The sequence below is a fragment of the Humulus lupulus genome, chromosome 2 (genome assembly GCF_963169125.1).
Source record: "Humulus lupulus chromosome 2, drHumLupu1.1, whole genome shotgun sequence".
Lineage (NCBI taxonomy): Eukaryota > Viridiplantae > Streptophyta > Magnoliopsida > Rosales > Cannabaceae > Humulus > Humulus lupulus.
The window spans coordinates 159,982,619-160,004,805 of record NC_084794.1 but is presented as its reverse complement, the minus strand read 5'-3'; the positions used below and the strand labels follow the sequence as shown (position 1 = coordinate 160,004,805).

Below are 22,187 nucleotides of genomic sequence, written 5' to 3'. Positions count from 1 at the left end.
AGAAGTGTATATGAGTTAGCCTCCGGGATTTGAAGAATCTCTCAAGACAACCACAGTCTGCAAACTGAAAAAATCACTCTATGGCTTGAAACAATCTCCCCGAGCATGGTTCAATCGTTTCCTGAAAGTTGTCAAAGGGCTTGGATACATACAAGGCCATACTGATCACACTCTCTTTGTCAAACACTTAGGAAGTGGAAAAATTGCGGTACTAATCGTATATGTTGATGACATAATTATCACCTGTAATCACATTGAGGAGATAAACTCAATCAAAGAAATGTTGACAAAGGAGTTCGAAGTCAAAGATCTCGGTGCTCTCAAATATTTTCTGGGTATGGAATTTGCTAGAAGTAAAAAAGGTATTTCCGTGTCCCAGAGAAAATACACTCTAGTTCTTCTAAAGGAGATAGGAATGCTCGGAAGCAGGCCCAGCAAAACTCCAATTGAGCTCGGAGACAAAAGGAAAATGTTCGAAGGAAGTCCAGTTGACAAGGGGAAGTACCAACAACTGGTAGGAAAACTCATCTACCTCTCACATACTAGACTCGACATTGCTTTTGCAGTGAGTCTAGTCAGTCAATACATGCATGATCCGTGTCAGGGACATCTCAATGCAGTGTATAGAATTTTGAGATATCTCAAGCAAACACCAGGATAGGGCCTCTTTTTCAGGAAGACAACTGAGAGGAAGGTTGAAGTGTTCATAGATGCAGATTGGGCTGGTTCAGTTGATGATAGAAAGTCTGCATCTGGATATTGCACAATGGTATGAGGGAATGTAACCACATGATGAAGTAAAAAGCAAACTGTGATTGCAAGAAGTAGTACAGAAGCAGAGTATAGAGACATGGCTCATGGAGTGTGTGAAGCTATATGGATCAAATGTCTACTAGAAGAATTGAAGATTGAATATGAAGCCCCTATTCAGCTCTACTGTGACAACCAATCTCCTATCAGCATTGCACATAACCCTATACATCATGACTAAACCAAACACGTGGAAGTTGACCGTCACTTCATCAAAGAAAAAATTGATGGAGGAGTTATCAGCATTAGATATGTGCATACTAATCAAGAACTTGCTGATATTCTCACAAAGGGACTATCTGAACAAACATTTGATTTTCTTGTAAACAAGCTTGAACTCATCAATATCTATAGTCCAGCTTGAGAGGGAGTGTTGACGGTTAGAAAAAAAATTAGGGTATTAATGTTTGATCTTTGGGATTCCTAGGAATAGGAATCGATTCCTATTTCTGTGATTAATGTAGTTATTCCTGTATATCCTATATGTATCTCTAGTCCTAGGTTGTATAAAGTGTATCAGATAGTAAGTGTCCATGGTAATTTGCAGAGGAGAAGACCTTTTCATTACTTGTCGCCAAATTGGTGTGTTTGCTATAAAGACGAGAGTGAGTCAATTGGTCATTTGTTTCTACAGTGTTCTTTCTCAAGGGCTCTGTGGGGTAAAGTGTTAAATGAGTTCGGAGTCTCTTGGTGTATGCCTTCCTCTTGTGCGCAATTGTTCCTGTCTCAGTTAGAGGGAGGAAAGAGGATGGCGCGCTTATGGTAGAGTACCGTCCTGTCAACTTTTTGGGTTATTTGGTTGGAGAGAAATAGTGGAGTCTTCTTGTTCCGTCGACTCTCTTTGGGATAAAATCAGGTTCTGGGTTGTTACGTGGGTGTATAGATCGAAAGGTTTTGAGGGTGTTTTCTTTTTGGACCTATGCAGGGAGTGGGTGTATTTGTGGTCGTAATTTTTTGGGTCAGGTCTTTCCCTGTCCTTTGATTCTTTCTATTCCTTTGTTACCACGGTATTCCTCCGCCATAAGTGAGGGTTTACAATGTTATTGAGAGGAGGTCTATTTGGACCTCTATCTCCTTTTTTTTTAAAAAAAAGATAGTAGAAATACAGCAAGTTGTTTTTTTCTCACCATTTCCACACAAGTAAATACTGTAAGCTCTGCATTCATCTCAAACACTATATTTCTGTATCTTAATAAGAGAAGATTACTCTTGACCATCCAAAATGATTGTCATATTACTCTGTTTAATAGTCAGATATAAAACTCATATTACAATGCACATAGTATCTATTTCTTATGCTCTTAAAGTACCATACGATCCCTATCCACTATCCACTATCCACTATCCTAGTTGTACAATGAAAAACACAAGTGACAAACGCATGTTTGGTAACTCTATTTTTTTTATAAAAAAAAAAGGCTTAGATGACAAACATGAACAATATAGGTGACAAAATTAAATTTGTTGTCAATTTTCTACTACATTCTTTCTAGCTAATGGTGGTTTTTTTTTTTAATATTATGGTATTTATTGCTGTTTTATTGTTGTTAAGTTCTTCTGTGGTTGACTTTGTAAGGCATAATTGTATTTCAGATAGTACCAGGTTTTAGGGTTCGTATCATACCTGTACTGGGGACCATCCCTGCTATTTTTGGACAAGTGATGGCCTCCTATGTTGTCACACAGTTGGCAGGGTTGCAAATTCATACAGAACCTGTGGTAAGTTTGGATTTGGATCATTATATAACCCTTCACCAACGTCTTATTGAGCATGAAGAGTCATTATATGGCACTGCCAAGCTAGTCCAGGTATGAAAGTCCACATAATATATCTTTTGGTTTCACGTCCACCTTTTCATAAGTTTTCTGTTTACCCTAGAGAATTATAATCTATGCCCGTTTTCTTTTTCTTGATAAGTAACAAGAATTATTATTTAGGAAAGTAGAGATTTACAAAACATATATTGCATGATATATGTCCTTTGTCGGATAGACTATGCAATTACAGTTTTTTTTTAATCCCTAGTGGTACGTCAAATAAAATGTTAGGCACCCAAAGGGTAACATAGGAATAAATTTTTTGTGGAGTGTGAAAGAATTTCTAGAACCAGTGAGTTATATTTTGTACTAAAAGAGTGTAGGTAGTTTTGGAGAAGCATAAAAGACTTTCTAGAAACAATGAGTATATTTAAATAGTGTAAGAGAGATTGAAGGGATTAGGTATTTGTATGAAATTGGATTAGGAGCTACTGCTCTTGAGAGAGGGGTGGTCTCTCGAAAACCACAATTTATGTGTTGTGTGTGAATTTACTTGCAAAACTAGTAGTATGGAGCGGTGGGATAAGTATCTAAATTCCTTTCTCTTTAAACCAAATTTCCATTTTTTAATCTTGTCCCAATTAACTTCTGTATCTTCTCTTAAAATTAAGAATAAAACAACACACCTCAATTCGTAACAACGCTTGTATTCTTTTTCTTTTTTTTGCTTGCACATATTTATAAGTATCATTCTTACAGGTAGATGTTGATGAAGTGATGTATGTCACAAAAGAATTATGGCACGGAAGGAGTGCAAGAGAACCACTTCCTAAAGATGTGGGGCGTGGAATGTGGCGCTCTGTCAATGAGTTAATGCTTGTGAGGTATGATGCTTTTCATCATGGATCAATAAGGTCATGCTTGTCGGTTAGTTGAAAATTAGATATACTGGAGGTAATTCACATTATTTATATGCTCTTAAGAAAAAATGGAAAATGTTGCTTGGGGAGGGGAACTGGGTGATTGGTTTTGATTACTTTGCTTGGTTTGTTTAACTATGTGATCAAAATCAAAGACAACTGTTCTTGTTTTAATAAGAAATGATAGTTTATAATTAATAATAATAAGAGCTTGCAAAAACAAATGAAACAGAACATTCCCTCAGAAAAAGCATGTGAACAACCATAAAAGTCAATCTAGCTTATTACGTCCCATATTCTTACCAGATCAGAACAAGAAAAATTATTGATCTCAGCAGTTTTCATCCGTATTGGCAGCTAAAATTGAACTAATTTTCAAATTTCTTCCTTTGAAGATGCCAAATCTTCAAATATCCATTATTTTTTTTTCACCCTTAACAAATCAGAATATATTGCCAACACAGCAGCATTCCACCATACTTCCCTCTTTCCACTACAGACCATAGCTACTTGAACATTAAAGAGATCAACACAAGTCCTTGGACTCACCCATCATAAATTAAATTCTGCCAAAATTTTCCACCATAACTTATGAACAGTTAAAATGAAGTTCAACGTGGTCCTCAGAAATTTTGCACATAGCACACTATCCCAAAGAAATAGCTTTATAAGGTCTTCACCTTTGTAGCATTCCAAAAATTCCCTACCACCATCTGAAAAGAAATAAAATTTTCAGTCGCATTCAAATTTCACATAAACTCTAAACTAGCAAAACTATAACCATATCCCGCTAACAGAGGAGCACAGAAGAAACTCCCAACAACCCAACGTCTCCATCAGCTCCTATATTTCTTTTCATTAAATTGTCTTCCTAAATGAAAATTCCTGTTGGTAAAATTCAAGTTTCCAACATGTCCACCCAAAATCTGAAATCTAGTGGCAAATGCCTCCTTACCTCTCCGTACATCCTCCCAAATCTGATGTGAATTTCGTCAAAGTTTATTTTATTTAGATATCTAGTTTATATTTCAAATAAAGGATAGAGAGAATCTAGGTGTTATTCTAGCTCATTCTCAGTTAGGATACTTTAAGATATTTTGTTTAGTTAGTTTGGATTTCAATTTCTAGAACTAATATGATCAGTTCGGCTAGACTCCTTATCATTCAAATAATCTAATCTAATTATTCATAGTTCATTAAAATCTACAATCAGTAACATCTGAGGCTGGATTCCAAGGAAATCTCTCATGGATCTAAAGGATAGAATTACGTGATTTTTGCTCCCCATTAAAGGGCATCTTTAATCGGCTACTGTCAGACTTGTAGACTCGAGAGAGGAATAAGGATGGCACGTGGTTAGGTTTTGAAGATTTTAAAAAATCCACGTGCCCCAAGTTGAAATACCAGATTGGTCTTTTTAAGAGTAGATTGGGCTGGGCCTTGAAATTAGAGAATGGGTTCTGTTCACTTAAAGTGGTCTTTCACTCTTTTAGGGCTCTCTTCAATTCAAATTACTTTGGAAGGAGATGGGCTTCGGGGGATTGAGAATGACCAATTATCTAAAGGCTATTCAGAGTTCTATTTGGGTTGGTTGCCCCAAAGACCGTGAGGCCTTTTGCAAAGGTAAGGGTTATTTCTGGAATGATATGAGGGGTAAGCCTCCTAGAAAATGCTGCGTTTCACTCCCAAATTTAGGAGAGGAGTCGAACCCAGAGGAAACAGCTACAAGTCTAAAAGTGTATTGCCGAAAGCCAAATACTCCATGTGCCAAAAGTACGTTTCTTTTGGAGGAAAATGGAAGAGGAGGATCTTATCTTTCCTTTGGTAGAAGGCCAATCTGAACCGTGCAGTTCTGAAGAGGAGGATGGGGACATTGATTCCGAAATCGACAGGGAGGAAGTGGAAGACATTGTGGTGCATGCTAGAAGGTTGTGGGATGAAAATGAGGTGGAATGGACTGAGGCTTGCGACAAGCCCGGAACAGGGAAGGAGGATATTGGTGTAGAGGAAAATATTAATAAAGAGGTACGCAAGCCAGATGACTCATCTAGGCTACTTAAGGTCATGGACTCTTTGGGTATTACATGTAGGAAATAATGTTTTATTATTATTATACGGTATCCCTTTTAGAATGGGAAACCAAGCTATATAAAATATTTAGTCTCTATATTTAGCTAGTTATAGGCTGATTTATTTTTTACTAGAATTTTTGTAATTATGTTGGAATATTTTGTATTCATTACTGTAAAATATGGTGAATGAATTGTATCTTTATTCAATAGAATAGTATGTATTTATATACAAAATTAGAGAGACTAAATAGGAAACTAACTAAATACAATTAACTCTAATTTCTACAACTAACATACAGCTAATACAACTAATATATTCTAACACTCCCCCTCAAGCTGGAGCATAAATATTAATCATGCTTAGCTTGTTACAAAGATAATCAACCCGCACCCCATTCAAAGCCTTTGTAAAAATATCTCATAATTGTTCTCCAGTCTTCACATATCCTGTGCTTAGTTCGCTCGTGGAACACAGGATTTGAGGCAATATGAAGAGTAGCTTGATTCACACCACAATTTTGCTGGAACTGAAGTCGTAAACCCGAATTCAGTCAAAAGCTGATAAATTCATACTATCTCACACATAGACTGTGCCATAGCTCTATATTCTGATTCTGCAGTGGATCTAGACACAACATTTTGCTTCTTACTCTTCCAAGAGATTAGATTGCCCCCAACAAAGACACAATAACCTGAAGTGGATCGTCTATCTACCTTGGAGCCTGCCCAATCTGCATCAGAGAAACACTCAATCTGGGTGTGTTCATGATCCTTGTAAACAATACCTCGTTCTGGTGCTCCTTTCAAGTAACACAAAATTTGCTCTAATGCTGCCCAATGATGAATTGTTGGAGAAGACATAAACTGACTAACAACATTAACGGAGAATGCAATATCTGGACGAGTCACAGTTAGATAATTCAACTTTCCAACCAATCTGCGATATTTCTTAGGATCTTCAAATGGTTTCCCATCACGTGTAAGATGCACAACTGGATTCATTGGAGTACTACAAGGTTTTGCTCCCAATTTTCCTGTCTCAATTAACAAATCAAGTACATACTTTCTTTGAGACAGAAAAATACCTTTTTTACTCCGAGTAACTTCAACTCCCAAGAAATACTTGAGCACCCCTAAATCGTTCGTGTGAAACTGGGTATGAATGAAAGATTTAAGGGATGAGATGCCTCCAGTATCATTTCCAGTAATAACGATGTCATCAACATACACAACTAACAAAATGATACCAGCAGTTGATCTTTTATAGAACACAGAATGATTTGACTTACTTTTCAAGAAACCAAATTTCTCAACAGCCTGACTAAATTTACCAAACCAAGCATGAGGACTTTGCTTCAACCCATATAAAGATTTGCGAAGACGACAAACTCGCCCTAACTCCCCTTGAGCAACAAACCCAGGAGGTTGCTCCATATACACTTCTTCCTCAAGATCCCCATGAAGAAAATCATTTTTAATATCAAGCTGATGCAAAGGCCAATGATGAGTAGCTGCCATGGAAATGAACAGTCGAACAGATGTGAGTTTAGCAACAGGAGAAAGTATCACATAGTCCACTCCATGGGTTTGAGCATAACCCTTGGCAACAAGACAGGCCTTTAAGCGAGCAATTGTTCCATCTGGATTGACTTTAATCGTAAATACCCATTTGCACCCTATGACCCGTTTGCCTGAAGGTAAATTAACCAAGTCCCAAGTACCATTCGCAACTAAAGCATTCATCTCTTCTATCATTGCAGCAAGCCAACCAGGATGAGACATGGCTTCCCGAACAGTTTTAGGAATAGTGATAGAATCAAGAGAAGCAATAAAAGAGCAAGAAGAAGAGGACAGATGATTATAAGAAACAAAAGAAGAAATAGGATATGTACATTGACGTTTACCTTTACGTAGTGCAATGGGAAGATCATTGTTGAGTTCCGAATCTGATGACGAAGATGCAGGTGCAGGACATGAAACGGGAGGTGGAGGAGGTAGACGCTTGGAGTACACTATAATAGGAGGCTTAGGAGGTGGTGGAGGTGTAGGCATTGCGGGAGCTATGACCGAGGTAGGTGAAGGAACAAGAGACTCGTCAGAACATGTATCAGGCGCAGAGGATGTGACAGAATATACCAACAAATCATCATCCTCTCCCTGACGAGTAGGAGTAGGTGAAGATGAAAAATAAGGTGTATTTTTCACAAAAGTAACATCAATAGACACAAGATATTTGTTAAAATCAGGACAATAACACCTGTACCCTTTTCTGAAGACGAGAATAACCAAGAAATACACACTTTAATGACTTAGGATCTAATTTGGTGACATGTAGATGGACATCTCGAGCAAAACAAACACTGCCAAATACCCGAGGAGCAACTGGAAACAATGACTTACCAGGAAAAAGAATTTTAAATGGGATCTCACCATTAAGTACTGAGGATGGCATGCGATTAATAAGAAAGCAAGCTGTGGAAACTGCATCGGCCCAAAAAAGTTTAGGAACTTTCATTTGAAACAAGAGGGCACGTGCAGTTTCAAGAAGATGTCTGTTTTTACGTTCTGCTACACCATTTTGGGGTGCAGTATCAACGCAAGAAGTTTCATAAAGCATGCCATTAGAGATCATATAAGATTGAAATTGAGCAGATGTGTATTCCTTGGCATTATCACTTCGCAAAGTACGAACAGGCACATTAAATTGATTTTGAATCTCAGCACAAAAAGCACAAAATATAGAAAACAACTCCGAACAATTTTTCATTAAATATAACCAAGTTACACGAGAATAATCATCCACAAAAGTAGCAAAATACCTGAATCTAGGTTTTGACAAAATAGGAGGACCCCAAACATCAGAATGAATTAACTCAAAAGGAATACTAGCACGTTTATTGACTCTAGGACTCAAACTAACACGATGATGTTTGGCAAACTGACATGACTCACAATCTAATGAAGACACCTTACTATATTGGGGACAAAGCTTCTTGAGCAAAGGAAGGGATGGATGGCCCAAACGACAATGAGCCTCAAAAGCGGAAGCGACACTCGGACAAGCAATAGGAGTTGAGGACAGTGGATCAAGAACATACAGGCCGCCAGATTCATGTCCTTTACCAATAATCTTCTTCGTCATAAGATGTTGAAATAAACAATGATCGGGAAAGAAAGAGATGCAACAATTCAAATTACGAGTGAGTTGACTAACAGAAAGCAAATTAAAGGATAAAGTGGGTAAATGTAAGATTGATGACAAAGTAAGCAAAGGTGTAGGAGTAACAGTGCTAGATCCAAGAACAGAAGATGGTGATCCATCAGCTAAGGTAACAGAAGAAGTGGGACTATAAGACTGAAGAGTGGAAAAGAAACTAGAATTACCTGTCATGTGATCTGTGGCACCAGAATCAATGACCCACTATGCAAATAAATAGAGTGATTCTTGGTACCTTGAGAACTTGGAAAATTCATCCACAGAAATAATGACCGATTTATCAGGTACATCACTAGTGCTTGCAACATTAGCATAGTGTTTTTGCTGATTTTTAAACTGTAGCTTCTTACACTCGAACTTGGTATGGCCTGGTTTCTTACAATAGTTGCACATAATGCTCCCGGATTCCAGTGTTCGATTGTCAGGCCTTTGGGGATTGCCTCCTTTGGAACCACTTGGAGTAGAGTTTCCCTATGGTGCATGATTATTATGACCAACCAAAACACTATTAAGAGAAACAGATGGAGTAGTTTCTGTACGAAGAACACGGCTAAAGACATTTTGTAAAGAGGAGACATCAGACCCAGAAAGAACCTGTGACTTTGCAGAGTCAAAGTCAGATGAGAGTCCTGCTAGAAAGCTCTAATACCATGTAAAATATGGTGAATGAATTGTATCTTTATTCAATAGAATAGTATGTATTTATATACAAAATTAGAGAGACTAAATAGGAAACTAACTAAATACAATTAACTCTAATTTCTACAACTAATATATTTTAAAAATTACCAAAAATCCTCGTTCTCAGTACAGTGCCTATATAAAGGCATAGCTCTCATTCAATAAAATATACTAGTCTAATTTCCACATGGTATCAGTGCCATCCCTCTAAACCTAAATATTTCGAATTTTTTTTTTCAGCCTTCTTTTCCTCATGACTTCTCTACCTGATGCTACCCTTCCAAAACAAACCGCTCCCACTGTTTCCATCACCTTTGCTGATACTTCAGTCGATTCTTCTATCATCAAAGCTACCTTCGATGCCTCTCCCACATCATTTGATCATCAAAACTCCCTCCAAATCACTATCCATAAATTGAATGGCCAGAATATTCTGCAATGGTCCCAATCTGTGAAGATGTATCTCTGTGGTCGTGGTCGTGGTCGCTTGGGGTATCTCACTGGTGCTATTGCTACTCCTGCTGCTACCGATCCTTCCTATGCCAAATGGGAATCTGAAAACTCCCTCATCATGACTTGGCTCAGCAACTCCATGGAGGTTGATATTGGTGAGACCTATTTATTCCTTTCTACTACTCGTGAGGTGTGGGAAACAATTCAGGAGGCCTTCTCGAATTTGGACAGTTCGACTCAAGTCTTTGAACTCAAATCAAGGCTTCGGGACCAGCGACAAAATTCTCTTACGGTAACTCAATATTATGGTATCCTTTATAATCTATGGCAAGAGATAGACCTTTTTTACGTTCCTGAATGGAAATTTTCTGTTGATGCTTCTTTTTATAAAAAAATGCTTGATCGAGAGAGACTTTTTGATTTTCTACATGGCCTGAACCGAGACCTTGATGAGGTGTGTGGTCGTCTCTTGGGAAAAAATCCTCTTCCTAGCATTTGAGAGGCTTTTGCTGAGGTTCGAAGGGAGGAGAGCAGAAAAAGAGTCATATGATGGGACCTCCAATTGCTATTGAAAATGACCAATCTGCTCTTGCTGCCTGGCGCTATAATGATGGTGATGACCCTCGTGGGAATCGTCGTGCATGCCCCTAGTGTTCCCACTGTAATAAGGTTGGTCATACCAAGGAGAAGTGTTGGGTCATTCATGGTGCTGAAGCCTCGTTCCTCAACTCGTTCCAATTTCGACAGCCAAGCCTTGACTGCTGCACCACCCGAGCCCTTTTCATTTACTCCAGCTCAGATTACTCAACTCCATCAGCTTTTGAACATTGCTTCCGCATCTGATCCGTCATCCTCCTCCACTCCAGGTACTTCTGCTGCCTTCAATGTTCAAAATTCTGCTTGGATTGTGGATTCAGGGGCCTCGGATCACATGATTGGTGAGTCCAATCAGTTCACCACTTACACACCATGCCCAGGTACTCAATAAATTAAAATTGTTGATGGTTCCCTCTCTTCTGTGGCTGGTAAATGGTCTATTCAGTTATTACCTTCTATTGTCCTTCGTGATGTTCTTCATGTTCCCAACTTATCTTGTAATCTTCTTTCTGTCAGTAAAATTACCCATGATCAGCAGTGTTTCGCCTCTTTCTCACCACTTTGCTATACTTTTCAAGATGTCCTCGAGGAAGGCGATTGGGAATGCGAAGGCATGTAGTGGGCTGTATTACTTTGATCAATTTCCTCCTGCTCAAGTGAATTTAGCTTTTGTTTCTGGTTTTTCTTCTAGTGACAATGATATTATGCAATGGCATTATAGGCTAGGCCACCCTAGTTTTTCATATTTAAAATATTTATATCCTAAGTTGTTTCGAAATAAAAACTTGAGTTTATTTAAATGTGAAATTTGTCAATTTGCTAAGCATACACATGTTATTTTTCGCCCTATACCCTACAAATCAACACAACCTCTTACTATGGGGATCTTCTTGAATAACAAATACAACAAATACAAGATGGTTTATCACTTTTATTGATGATCACACGTGTTAGTTGGGTGTTTCTCCTTAAAAATAAATCTGATGCTGCCATGACATTTAAAATTTTTCACTCTATGATTAAAACCCAATTCAATGCAAATCTTCAGGTCTTACACACAGATAATGGAACTGAATATTTTAACTCAATCTTGGGTGATTACCTTCTCTCTCATTGCATAGTTCACAAAAGCTCATGTGGAGGCACACCCCAACAAAATGGGATTGCTGAACGCAAAAATAGGCATCTATTGGAAATTGCTAGGGCCCTCATGTTTACAAATTCTGTCCCAAAACAATTCTGGGGGTGAGGCTATCCTTACTGCTGCCTATCTCATCAATAGAATGCCATCTCGAGTGTTAACATATCACACTCCACTCTATGCTTAAAATATATCCACATACACTACTTGTTTCTAAACTTCCCTTAAAAACATTTGGATGTATCTCTTATGTTCATGTCCTTGGCCTAAATCATTAAGTTTGATCCCCGAGCCCTCAGGTGCATTTTTTTGGACTACTCTTCTACCAAAAAAGGGTACAAGTGCTACCATCCCTCTACTCGTCATATGTACGTCTCCTTAGACGTTACATTCAATGAAGAGCAACCATGTGGATATATTTTAATTTGCTCCTGTCACCAAATTAAACACAGTAAGGGTTCTCCTATCAATTGTTGCCAATCTTGATTGACCCTTACAACAACTAGACATAAAAAATGCTTTCCTTAATGGACATTTGGAAGAAGAAGTGTTCATGAAAATTCCTCCAGGGTTCAAAGGAAGATATGGAACAGAGAGTGTCTGTCATCTGAAAAAATCTCTCTATGTCTAAAGCAATCCCCAAGGGTGTGGATTGAAAGATTTAATCAGGTGATAAGAAAACATGAATATAAACAGGCTCAGTCGGATTACATCTTGTTATTCAAACACTCACAAGAGGGTAATGTTACTAACCTCGACATGATAATAACATGCGATGATTGTTGCGAACAAGAAAGACTGAAAGGTGTACTAGCCCAAGAGTTTGAAGTAAAAGATCTTGAACCGATGAAGTACTTTCTCGAAATGGAGGTTGCAAGAACGAAACAAGGTATTTCAGTATCTCAAAAGAAAATATATTCTGGATCTTCTCAAAGCAACTGGAATGAGTGGTTGTAAACCAGTGGCAACACCGATTGAATCGAAAGGCAAGTACAAATAGGTGACAAAAGAAAACACAATTGACAAAGGGATGTATCAACGACTAGTAGGCAAACTGATCTATCTATCTCACACGAGATTTGACATTGCGTTTGCTGTGAGCTTAGTTAGTCAATATATGCATAATCCTTTAGAAGAACACTTGGAAGCTGTGTACAGAATCCTGCGCTATTTGAAGAAAACATCAGAGAGTGGATTATTGTGGCTGATAGCTTATGTGGCATAGAGTTTGTTAGGAGGGTTGGGGTTGTATGGAAGTAAGGTACATGGCTTATAGTGAGGTAGGCGTGAGTGAGGGAATAAGTGTGAGTAGAGTGTAGTAGAGGGTGTGGAGAAAGTAGTAGCTGTAACCAGCTTTTGGGAGAGATCCTGGCTCTCGAATTCCAGGCAATCCAATACAGAGCAGATTTCTTTGTCTATTTCTATTTTGGCTACAGTTTTTTAACCATTTTGTGCATGAATTTCTGTCATGGTTTTGGGAAGTGTGCAAGTCTTTCTAGAAATATTGAGTATATATAAATAGTGCAAGAGTGATGGAACTCTTGTATGAATTTGGATTAGGAGCTGTTGCTCTTGAGGAGAGAGGTGGTCTCTCGGATACCACCAAGTGTTATACAGCAGTGAACAGATGACTCTCATTGCATGGTCAAAGGCATTTGTTCATTAAGGATGACAGAGGAGTTAAGCCTAAATTTTGTCCTATAATATCAAAGAATGTAATACAAAATTCCAAACTTTTCGAGACAGTTTGGTATCTCCCCAAAGAGTAATATACCGTGCAAGAATGATAGAAGGGGGGATTATCTATTCTTAGGAGCTGTTGCCCTTGAGGAGAGAGGTGGTCTCTCGACTACCACCAAGTTTGTTATACAGTAGTGAGCAGATGACTTTCATTGCACGGTCAAAGGCATTTGTTCATATTAAGGATTACAGAGGATTTAAGCCTAAATTTTGTCCTATATTAATATCAAAGAATGTAATACAAAATTCTAAACTTTTCGAGACAGTTTGGTATCTCCCCAGAAAGTAATTTACTTTCTTTCACAAATAAATTCTTATCTCACACCCTCTAAGAAGATAGGACTAGACTTTATATAGACCCAACCCCTAACTAAAATAAATAACAGAATTCTAACTAGAAATACAACTAGCCAATAGGAACATAAGATATTACTGCTCAACAATAACACTCTACTAACTTGTGACCTATTCTTGCATCTGAGTATGTTGGGCATGTTAAGCATATTTGAGGTCTAACACTATGGCACTCAGAAAAGGTGTCCGGACCTGCACCGCTCATCCTATTTGTAATTTTGTATCATATGATCGGTTATCTTCATCCTACAAGGCTTTTGTTTCTACACTTGATGCTGTACAGGTGTCTAACTTTATACATGTGGCTCTAAAAGATCCAGAATGGAAGAAAACATTAAATGTGGGAATTAATGAATTAGTTAAGAATGGTACATGGTCTAACACAGATCTTCCTCCTGAGAAAAGACCAGTGGGTTGTAAATGGGTTTTCACGAACAAACATAAAGCATATGGTAGTATTGAAAGGTTCAAAACTCGTCTTGTTGCGAAAGGATTCACTCAATCTTACGGGATAGATTATCAGGAAATCTTTGCTCCAGTCACAAAACTTAACATTGTCTGAATCCTATTTTACTTTTGTACTTTCATTCTTCTACTGTGATGAAGATTTCAGATTCATATTTTAGTCAAGAAAATACCTTAATAAGAAGAATTTCCTATCAACAAACAATCCCTATAATCAGGGGATATAAACAGAAATTACAACTCATGAGATATTGGAAGCAACTGATTCAAATCTCTTATTTAAATAAGATGATATCTTACATAAAATATCCTAAAAGTTAGTAATTACAAATTTGAATTCCACCATAACCCCTTAGAATAGATTTATATACAAGATTTAAATGGAAGTGTGATTTCAGGATGTTTAAATCCTAATTTCTTTATTCAAAATGGAATATGACATTAGATAAAATAAATCTAATCCCTATAAATTAGGAATCAGATTACATTGTTCATATCTTATTAGTGTATGCAGTACGGATCTACACTGAGATTCTTGGAATTTTTCTGATTCTTTTACTTTTCTAGGTGGGATAGAGGAAAACCTGCATCTGTCTCCAATTTAGTTCTTTTGAAATTTAAAGAAGTAAGTGTTTGATGCCAACATCCTGCTAAATTAGTTTTGAATTTGTTTGATGCATATTAATTCTAATATTCTGTGTATATCTTTGTACCTTGATTTGTCGATCCAAATTCTTGTTTATTCTTTTTTGTTTTCCTAAATTATTATTTGAAGAGTTGAGATAATTTCATATTTAGCTAGGCTTTTTACCGTTATTATTTGGATGTGTCCTACAATATCAAGTCAATCCACTTATGATGTGTTGAATATTTCAACAATTAGGATATTATTAGTGTTTTATTTAGTTAGATTTCAATTTGAGTAAGAGAGGGCCTGATCATAAAATCAGATTATCCTAGACTTTTAGGAACTAAAAATCAGCAACTGCTTTTAGGAAACAAATTTCTTCCTTGTTCCATATATTTGAATTAGTTTATTTTGATTTAATTAAGAGTTTTACTCCTCAAAATATTCACAAGGTATTAGAGCTATCCCTAAATATTCTCTCAACATGAAAAAATACGGTATGGCTACTAAAAAGCAAAACTCTTCATCAGGAGGTGACTCCACTCCAGTCCAGAGGTATCGTCGGGACCTGCTTCCATCATTCATGGAGGATTTGAAACTGCCTCTGTAGTCACCGGTCACAAGTTCAATGACAACTTTCTTCAATGGTCTCAATCAGTGATGTTATTCATATGCAGAAAAGGCAAAGATCAATATCACTGGAGAGATTGCTATTCCTGTGAAAGATGATCCCAAATTTAAAGCATGGAAAACTGAGAACCATATGGTTATGTCATGGTTGATTAGTACCATTAATGATATTGGTGAAATTTTTCTCCTATTTGCCACGACCAAGGAAATATGGGACGCAGTTAGAGATTCATACTCTAGTTTTAAATATTCTTCAGAATTATTCGAAATAGAGGTTGTGTTACATGATCTACGTCAGTAGGACACATCTGTCACTCAATATCTTAGTACTCACTATGATGATACTGCTTTATGTAAGAAAATCCAGGAGCAAAACTGAATTTTTTAATTCATTTTAGGTCTTAACAAGAACTTGGATGAAGTCAGGCAGAGTTATGAGCATTAAGCTAAGCCACTTCTGAATATTCGTGAGGCTTTTTCTGAGGTCCGTCGTGAAGAAAGCAGAAAGAAGATCATGATGGGTTCCCAAAATCCCACCTCAAACCTCAAATCATCTGCTTTTGCTGCCCGTGGACACTCCTACAACAATAATAAAGACAGTAGGTAGCGTAGAGGACAGCCATGGCGTGATCACTGTCGCAAACATGGACATGTAAAGGATACTTGTTGGAAACTACATGGAAATCTTCTGGATTGGAAGCCTTCTCGACCAAGATATGATAGAGTTAATCAAGGCAACACTGAAGAACAGCCGAGTCCTGTGTCATCTCCTTTCACCAAAGAACAACTAGAGGTCCTACAACAACTCATGGACCAATCCAGTGTGATATCACTACCAAATCCTACTAGCTCTATAATAGGAATGTTAGCTCTCAAAGGTAATACTTCAGCAGCTTTTATAGTAAAAAAAAGAATTTCGAAGCCATTGATTCTCAAATCTAGACCATCAGATTACATGTCAAGAGATCCTACTATTTTTTGAGTATAAAAATCAGTAATGAGAAGCATACAGTCTGAATAGCAATGGCACCTTGTCAAAAGTTGAGTGTACAGGTTCAGTCACAATAACCAAGGACCTAACTCTACACTTAGTTTTATATGTGCCTAATTTGGATTGTAACTTACTCTCTATAAGTTTACTCGTGATCATAAATGTGTGACTAAGTTTTCCTCAACGAATAATGCCATGACTCTAACAGATAGGTGCCAAGAACTGAATGAAAGTATTTTTTTGGCGTTGTTTGTTTTAAGAATCTGAATTTTGGTTTGAGATTGAGTTTATATCAGTCATGAGTCAGATTTGCAACTTGCATTAATCCTCTCAGGTACGGGAAATACTAATCACAACAAAATCAATCTTATATTTGATTATTAAGACCAGCCTATCCCTTTGAGAAATGGATTTTGTATTTGTTCTGATCATCCTATTGGAAATTTTGTTTCTTAAGAAGAGTTGTCACCTTCCTATCAGACTTTTGTTGTAGCTTAATGAGATACGAATTCCCAACGCTACCCTGGAAGCTTTATCCAACCCTAAATGGAAGAAAGCTATGAATGACAAAGTAAGGGCAGTGTTTGAATGTGATGGGGACAAAGCACCAGGTCCAGATGGCTTCTCAATGGCAGTATACCAGAGGAATTGGGATATTTTAAAAGGGGATGTGATGAGGGCGTTTACAAGGTTTTCAGAAGATGGTATTATCCAAAGGAATTTGAACGAGACATACATTTGCCTTATTCCCAAAAAATGAATAGCTGTAAGATAAAGGATTATAGGCCGATAAGCCTAACTACAAGCTTGTACAAGATAATTTCCAAAGTACTGGCTATCAGGCTTCGAGGGGTATTGGATGACACTATTTCTGAAACTCAGTCTGCCTTTGTGGAAAATAGACAGATTTTAGACTCGGTCTTGGTGGCAAACGAGGCGGTGGAGGAATATAGAAGCAAAGGACTAAGTGGTATAGTTTTCAAAATAGACTTTGAGAAAGCTTATGACTATGTTGATTGGGAATTTTTAGACATGGTGCTAGCAAAGAAAGGATTTGGTCATAATTGGAGGAAGTGGATAAAAGGCTGTGTATCCTCAACATCCTTCTCTATATTTATAAATGGAAGACCGAGAAGAAAGATCTATGGGGAAAGGGGGCTAAGGCAAGGGGACTCGTTATCACCTCTTCTATTCATTTTGCTAGTGGATGTACTTGGTAGGATGGTAGACAAAGCCATTGACTCCTCTTTGTATAATGGTTTTCTTGTGGGGAGGGAAAAGGTATCGGTAAGTCATCTACAATTTGCAGATGATACGATATTCTTCATTAAAGACGAAGGTTCAGTCCAAAAGTTACTTGATATTCTAAGGACTTTCTGTTCTGCATCCGGGATGAAAATCAACATGAGTAAAAGTCAAATCTTGGGTCTGAACATGGTGGAGGAGGTGGTTGATTCTTTGGCGAGGTCGGTAGGGTGTGAAGTGGGTCAGTGGCCCTTGAAGTATTTAGGGGTGCCTTAGGGGGGAATCCTAATAAACAAGCGTTCTGGGAACCGGTTGTAGCAAAATTTGCGAAAAGATTAGATGGTTGGAGGGGCGCATACTTGTCTCGAGGGGGTAGACTAACTATTATTCAATCTGTGTTATCATCCCTACCAACTTACTTCCTTTCATTGTTTAGAGCACCCAAAACTATGATCATCGCCCTTGAAAAGATGATGAGGGATTTCCTTTGGGAAGGGGGTGATCTGGGTGGGGGTGAGCATCTGGTGGCTTGGGAAAAGGTGTGTAAACCTCTTTTTCTAGGAGGGGGTATTGGGCAGTTGGAAGCAAGAAATAAGGCTTTTTTGATGAAGTGGCTGTGGCGATTCCCGTTGGAAGACAAGACCCTTTGGTATAAGGTGATAAAAAGTAGATATGGGAGAGCTGATAACTTCTGGGATACGAAAAGAGGGGATTCTCTGTCGTTTAGAGGACCATGGAAGAGTATTGCGGCAATGTATGATGCATTCCTGACTAGGGTTCGCTTCAAGGTTGGTAAGGGGAATAGAATCAGATTTTGGGAGGATGCTTGGGTGGGTGATGAAGCCTTTATGAGACTATTTCCTGATCTTATGCAGATCTCTAATGGGAGACAAAAGAGTGTAAAAGAAATGGCGGGTGGGGGAGAAGGCTTCTCAAGATCTAACTCTGGATGAGACTTTCAGTTCAGAAGACAATTGAGAGAGTGGGAGGCCCCCCATTTAGTAGGTCTGCTTCAGCTTCTTGAACAGAATCCAATTCTTGATGTGGTGGATGACTCTAGAATTTGGTCTCCTGGGACTAATGGTATTTTCTCTTGTAAAAGTGCCTTTCAAAGTTTAGTCTCATACCAGTATAATTCACAAGGAAATTGGGCTAAGTTGTTGTGGAAAGGTTGCGCTCCATCTAGAATCAAAGTGTTTGGTTGGCTGTTAGCTTTGCAAAAAGTAAACGTTCAGGAGGTAATGCAAAAGAGAAGGCCTTTCCAGGTGTTGTCTCCGGGCTGGTGTGTCTGCTGCAAGAATGCTGATGAATCTCTGTCACACCTATTTCTTAAGTGTCCTTTTAGCCAAGGTCTATCGAATAGATTACTGAGAGAATTTGGTTTAAGCTGGTGCATGCCAAAGAAATGTGCTGAGCTTTTGTCTTGCAAGATAGCTGGGGGGAAGAGGTCTGCTAGATTATGGACAGCTACAGTATTGGCTATCCTTTGGGCAATATGGCTAGAAAGGAATGGCAAAATTTTTGACAATATAGAAAAGAAGAGTGTAGAGGTGTGGGATAAAGTTAAATTTTGGGTTGCAACATGGGTCTATAGGACAAAATACTTTAAAGATTTTTCATTTCAAGATCTCCATAGAGACTGGGGCTGTATTTTATCCTACGATATTGACCATGATTAGAATCTGATCTGATTTATAACTTGTACTTATGTTCTAGGTATTGGTTTTTCTATGTAATGACCCACAGTTCTCCTCCGCCTTAAGTGAGGGTTTCTAATGAAATTGGGGGTCAATTGACCTTGTCTCTTTTTCAAAAAAAATAAAGCAAGTGCCTTGGTAAAAAAAATGGCACTTGGACTATCACAGATTTGCCTCATGGAAAAAGACCAGTGGGATCCAAGTGGGTTTTCATGATTAAACACAAAGTCGATGACAGTATATAGATGGATTGAAAGCTTGTCTAGTTGCTAATGGATTTGCCCAGTCTATCCAACTACTAGGAAACTTTATCTCAGGTAGCAAAATTCAATACTCTTCAAGTTTTGTTTTCACTTGCTGTAAATCGCGATTGGCCTCTACATCAGCTTGATGTTAAAGATGCATTTCTGAATGGTGATCTTGAAGAAGTTTCTTTGGAAATCCCTTGAGGTCTTGAAGATTCTTTAACCATAATAAAGTGTGCAGACTAAGAAAATCCTTGTATGGACTTAAGTCTTCCGAGCGTTTGATAAGTTTTCTAAATCAATGATTTAAATTGGCTACACTCGATGTCATGCAGATCACACACTATTTGTTAAGTTTTCTCCATAAACTAAAATAGCATTTTGATTGTTCATGTTGATGATATATCTTGACATGAGGAAGAACTATTGAGATTAAAAAGATCCTTATCAAAGGAATTTGAGATTAAAGATCTTGGGTATCTAAGATAGTTTCTTGGGATGGAAGTTGCACTATCTAGGAAATGTATTTGTCTTTCAACATAAGTATCTATCAGACTTGCTTAAAGAAATAGGAATGCTCGGATGTAAATCCACATCAACTCCAATGGACTCGAACAAAAAGGTTGGCTTTGGGAATGATAGCACCCCCGTAGAAAGGGGGAGATACCACAGGTTAGTGGATTGTCTTATTTATCTATCACACTGTAGACCAGACATTGGTTTTGTTGTTAGTGTGGTATGAACAACCCAACAGAAGATCACATAGAGGCTGTTACAATAATCTTAAGGTATCTTGAGATGGCACTTGGATTAACAACTGAGTGTAAGAACAAGACATACACCATCAAATACCAAATTCTTTGAACAACTTGGGCAACTTCTGAATTAATGTGCACTCCATAAATAAATTACATTCCCCATTTGACTTGCAACATACAACAACATCCTGGAGACAACGATAAGCTGTAAATTCTCATGAACACTTGACTTTCCCAAAGCCAGTAGCCAACCAAACACTTTTACTCTATATGGAGCATGACTTTTCCGTAGTGTTTTCGCCGATTTCTCTTCAGGAGTCAAAGAAACTGAACTAAGACTTATTATGGACAGCTCCCATTTGTTTGTCTTCTTTTCATTTATTTTTTGTTTTATTAAACAAAAGGTCGAATCATATGTTTCTATATTGAAACAGATTTTATAATGGGATTCAATTTTTTATTTATTTTATTTTCAAAAGCCATTTGATGAGTACTGACATTTTTGGTATTCACTTAAGAACTTGTTAAACAAAGATAAAATATATCTTTAGAAAATTTTGGATACACATTTGTACAAGTGAAATAATCAGATATTGTTAATTTCTGCATGGTTTTTCCTCCCATTTCCTTGCAATTTAGTCTTTTGGTTCCTTTGTTTCTATTATTTCTCATCTGTAAAATAATACTGTTTGAGCACTAATGCATTGTTACAAGAAACTTCTACGATAAAATTTTTTCTACATCATATTGGTAACCAGCTGAAAGATTATAATTTGAAAGGGATCCTTCCAAAATACTGCTCTTCTGTTTGTGTGTGCCTTGAAAAGTGAGCTCAGCTCTTGTATTTTTAATTTTATAAGTAGTGATTCTTGGTTTACAACTTTGCGCTTCTTTGCTGTTAAGTAGACTGATACATGTTTTCAGGTGGATGAACACGAATCAAAGACTCTTGATTACATCAAAGAAAACGAGCCAGAGTTTTTCAATAGAGTCTCAGCTGTGCTGAAGCAAGCCGAAGTAGACTTTGGTTTGCAACTTCAGTGAATTGTATTCGGTTTCTCTTTTGCTTCTAGTATCAATAGATTACTGGTGCCATAGACTCATGTCTTTTTTTTTTTTTTGTCATAATTTATTTTCCGTGTATTCCATTGTACCTATTATTCATTTTCAGTAATTTTTTTTCTCTTCGCTTAAAATATCATATAATGCTTGTGTGGAAAAAAATGATTTTTTTCCTTAATACAATCAGGAGAGACCATTTCTACCAAATGAAGCGAAGGTTTTACCTCTTTCCCAATGCTCATCTAAACATTGTTGTCATCTCATGGCAGATGGAGTTGCTTTGTGTTAACTTGGGAATAGGATAGAATTAGGCTTAGTTTTTTTCTAAGGTTTTATTATCTTTTATATATATATATATTTAGTTCGTTGTGGTATTTTTCAAGTTGTTATATGTTACATGTATTTTTCAGTTTTTTTTTTTTTTTTTTTTATATTTTTAGTTAGTTTATTCTTCGAACAAAGATTAAGTTTGGTAGATTTTGATAGGATAAATTTAGGTTCCTGTTTAGGCTTAGTTTTTTAAAGTTTTATTATTATTTTTTATATTTTTAGTTCTTTTTAGGTGGTTGTGGCATTTTTCATGTTATATGTTTCATGAATATTTGAAAAATATTTCAAAATTTAATATTATTTTCAATCAAGAGAAAAAAAAAGTGTAATTATTTATTTGAATTGATTGGAGAAAATTTAAAAAGAATTCAAACTTAATTTGTTAGAAAAAAA

At 37.2% G+C, this 22,187-nt stretch overlaps 1 protein-coding gene across 6 annotated transcripts in view; it reads left to right on the top strand.

The window, feature by feature from the left end:
• Positions 1-21,691, top strand: part of LOC133818655 (tRNA threonylcarbamoyladenosine dehydratase) — a 61,676-nt gene extending 39,985 nt beyond the window's left edge. For 3 of the 6 annotated variants that reach the window (XM_062251665.1, XM_062251666.1, XM_062251664.1), the window contains exons 10-13: positions 2,404-2,619; positions 3,328-3,452; positions 14,776-14,833; positions 21,327-21,691. In XM_062251665.1, coding sequence (XP_062107649.1) covers positions 2,404-2,619; positions 3,328-3,452; positions 14,776-14,833; positions 21,327-21,446 — 519 coding nt within the window. In that variant the 3' untranslated portion in view covers positions 21,447-21,691. The remainder of the gene's footprint in view (positions 1-2,403; positions 2,620-3,327; positions 3,453-14,775; positions 14,834-21,326) is intronic. The other 3 variants (XM_062251667.1, XM_062251668.1, XM_062251669.1) reach the window with 3 other exon arrangements.
• The last annotated feature ends 496 nt before the right edge of the window (positions 21,692-22,187 follow it).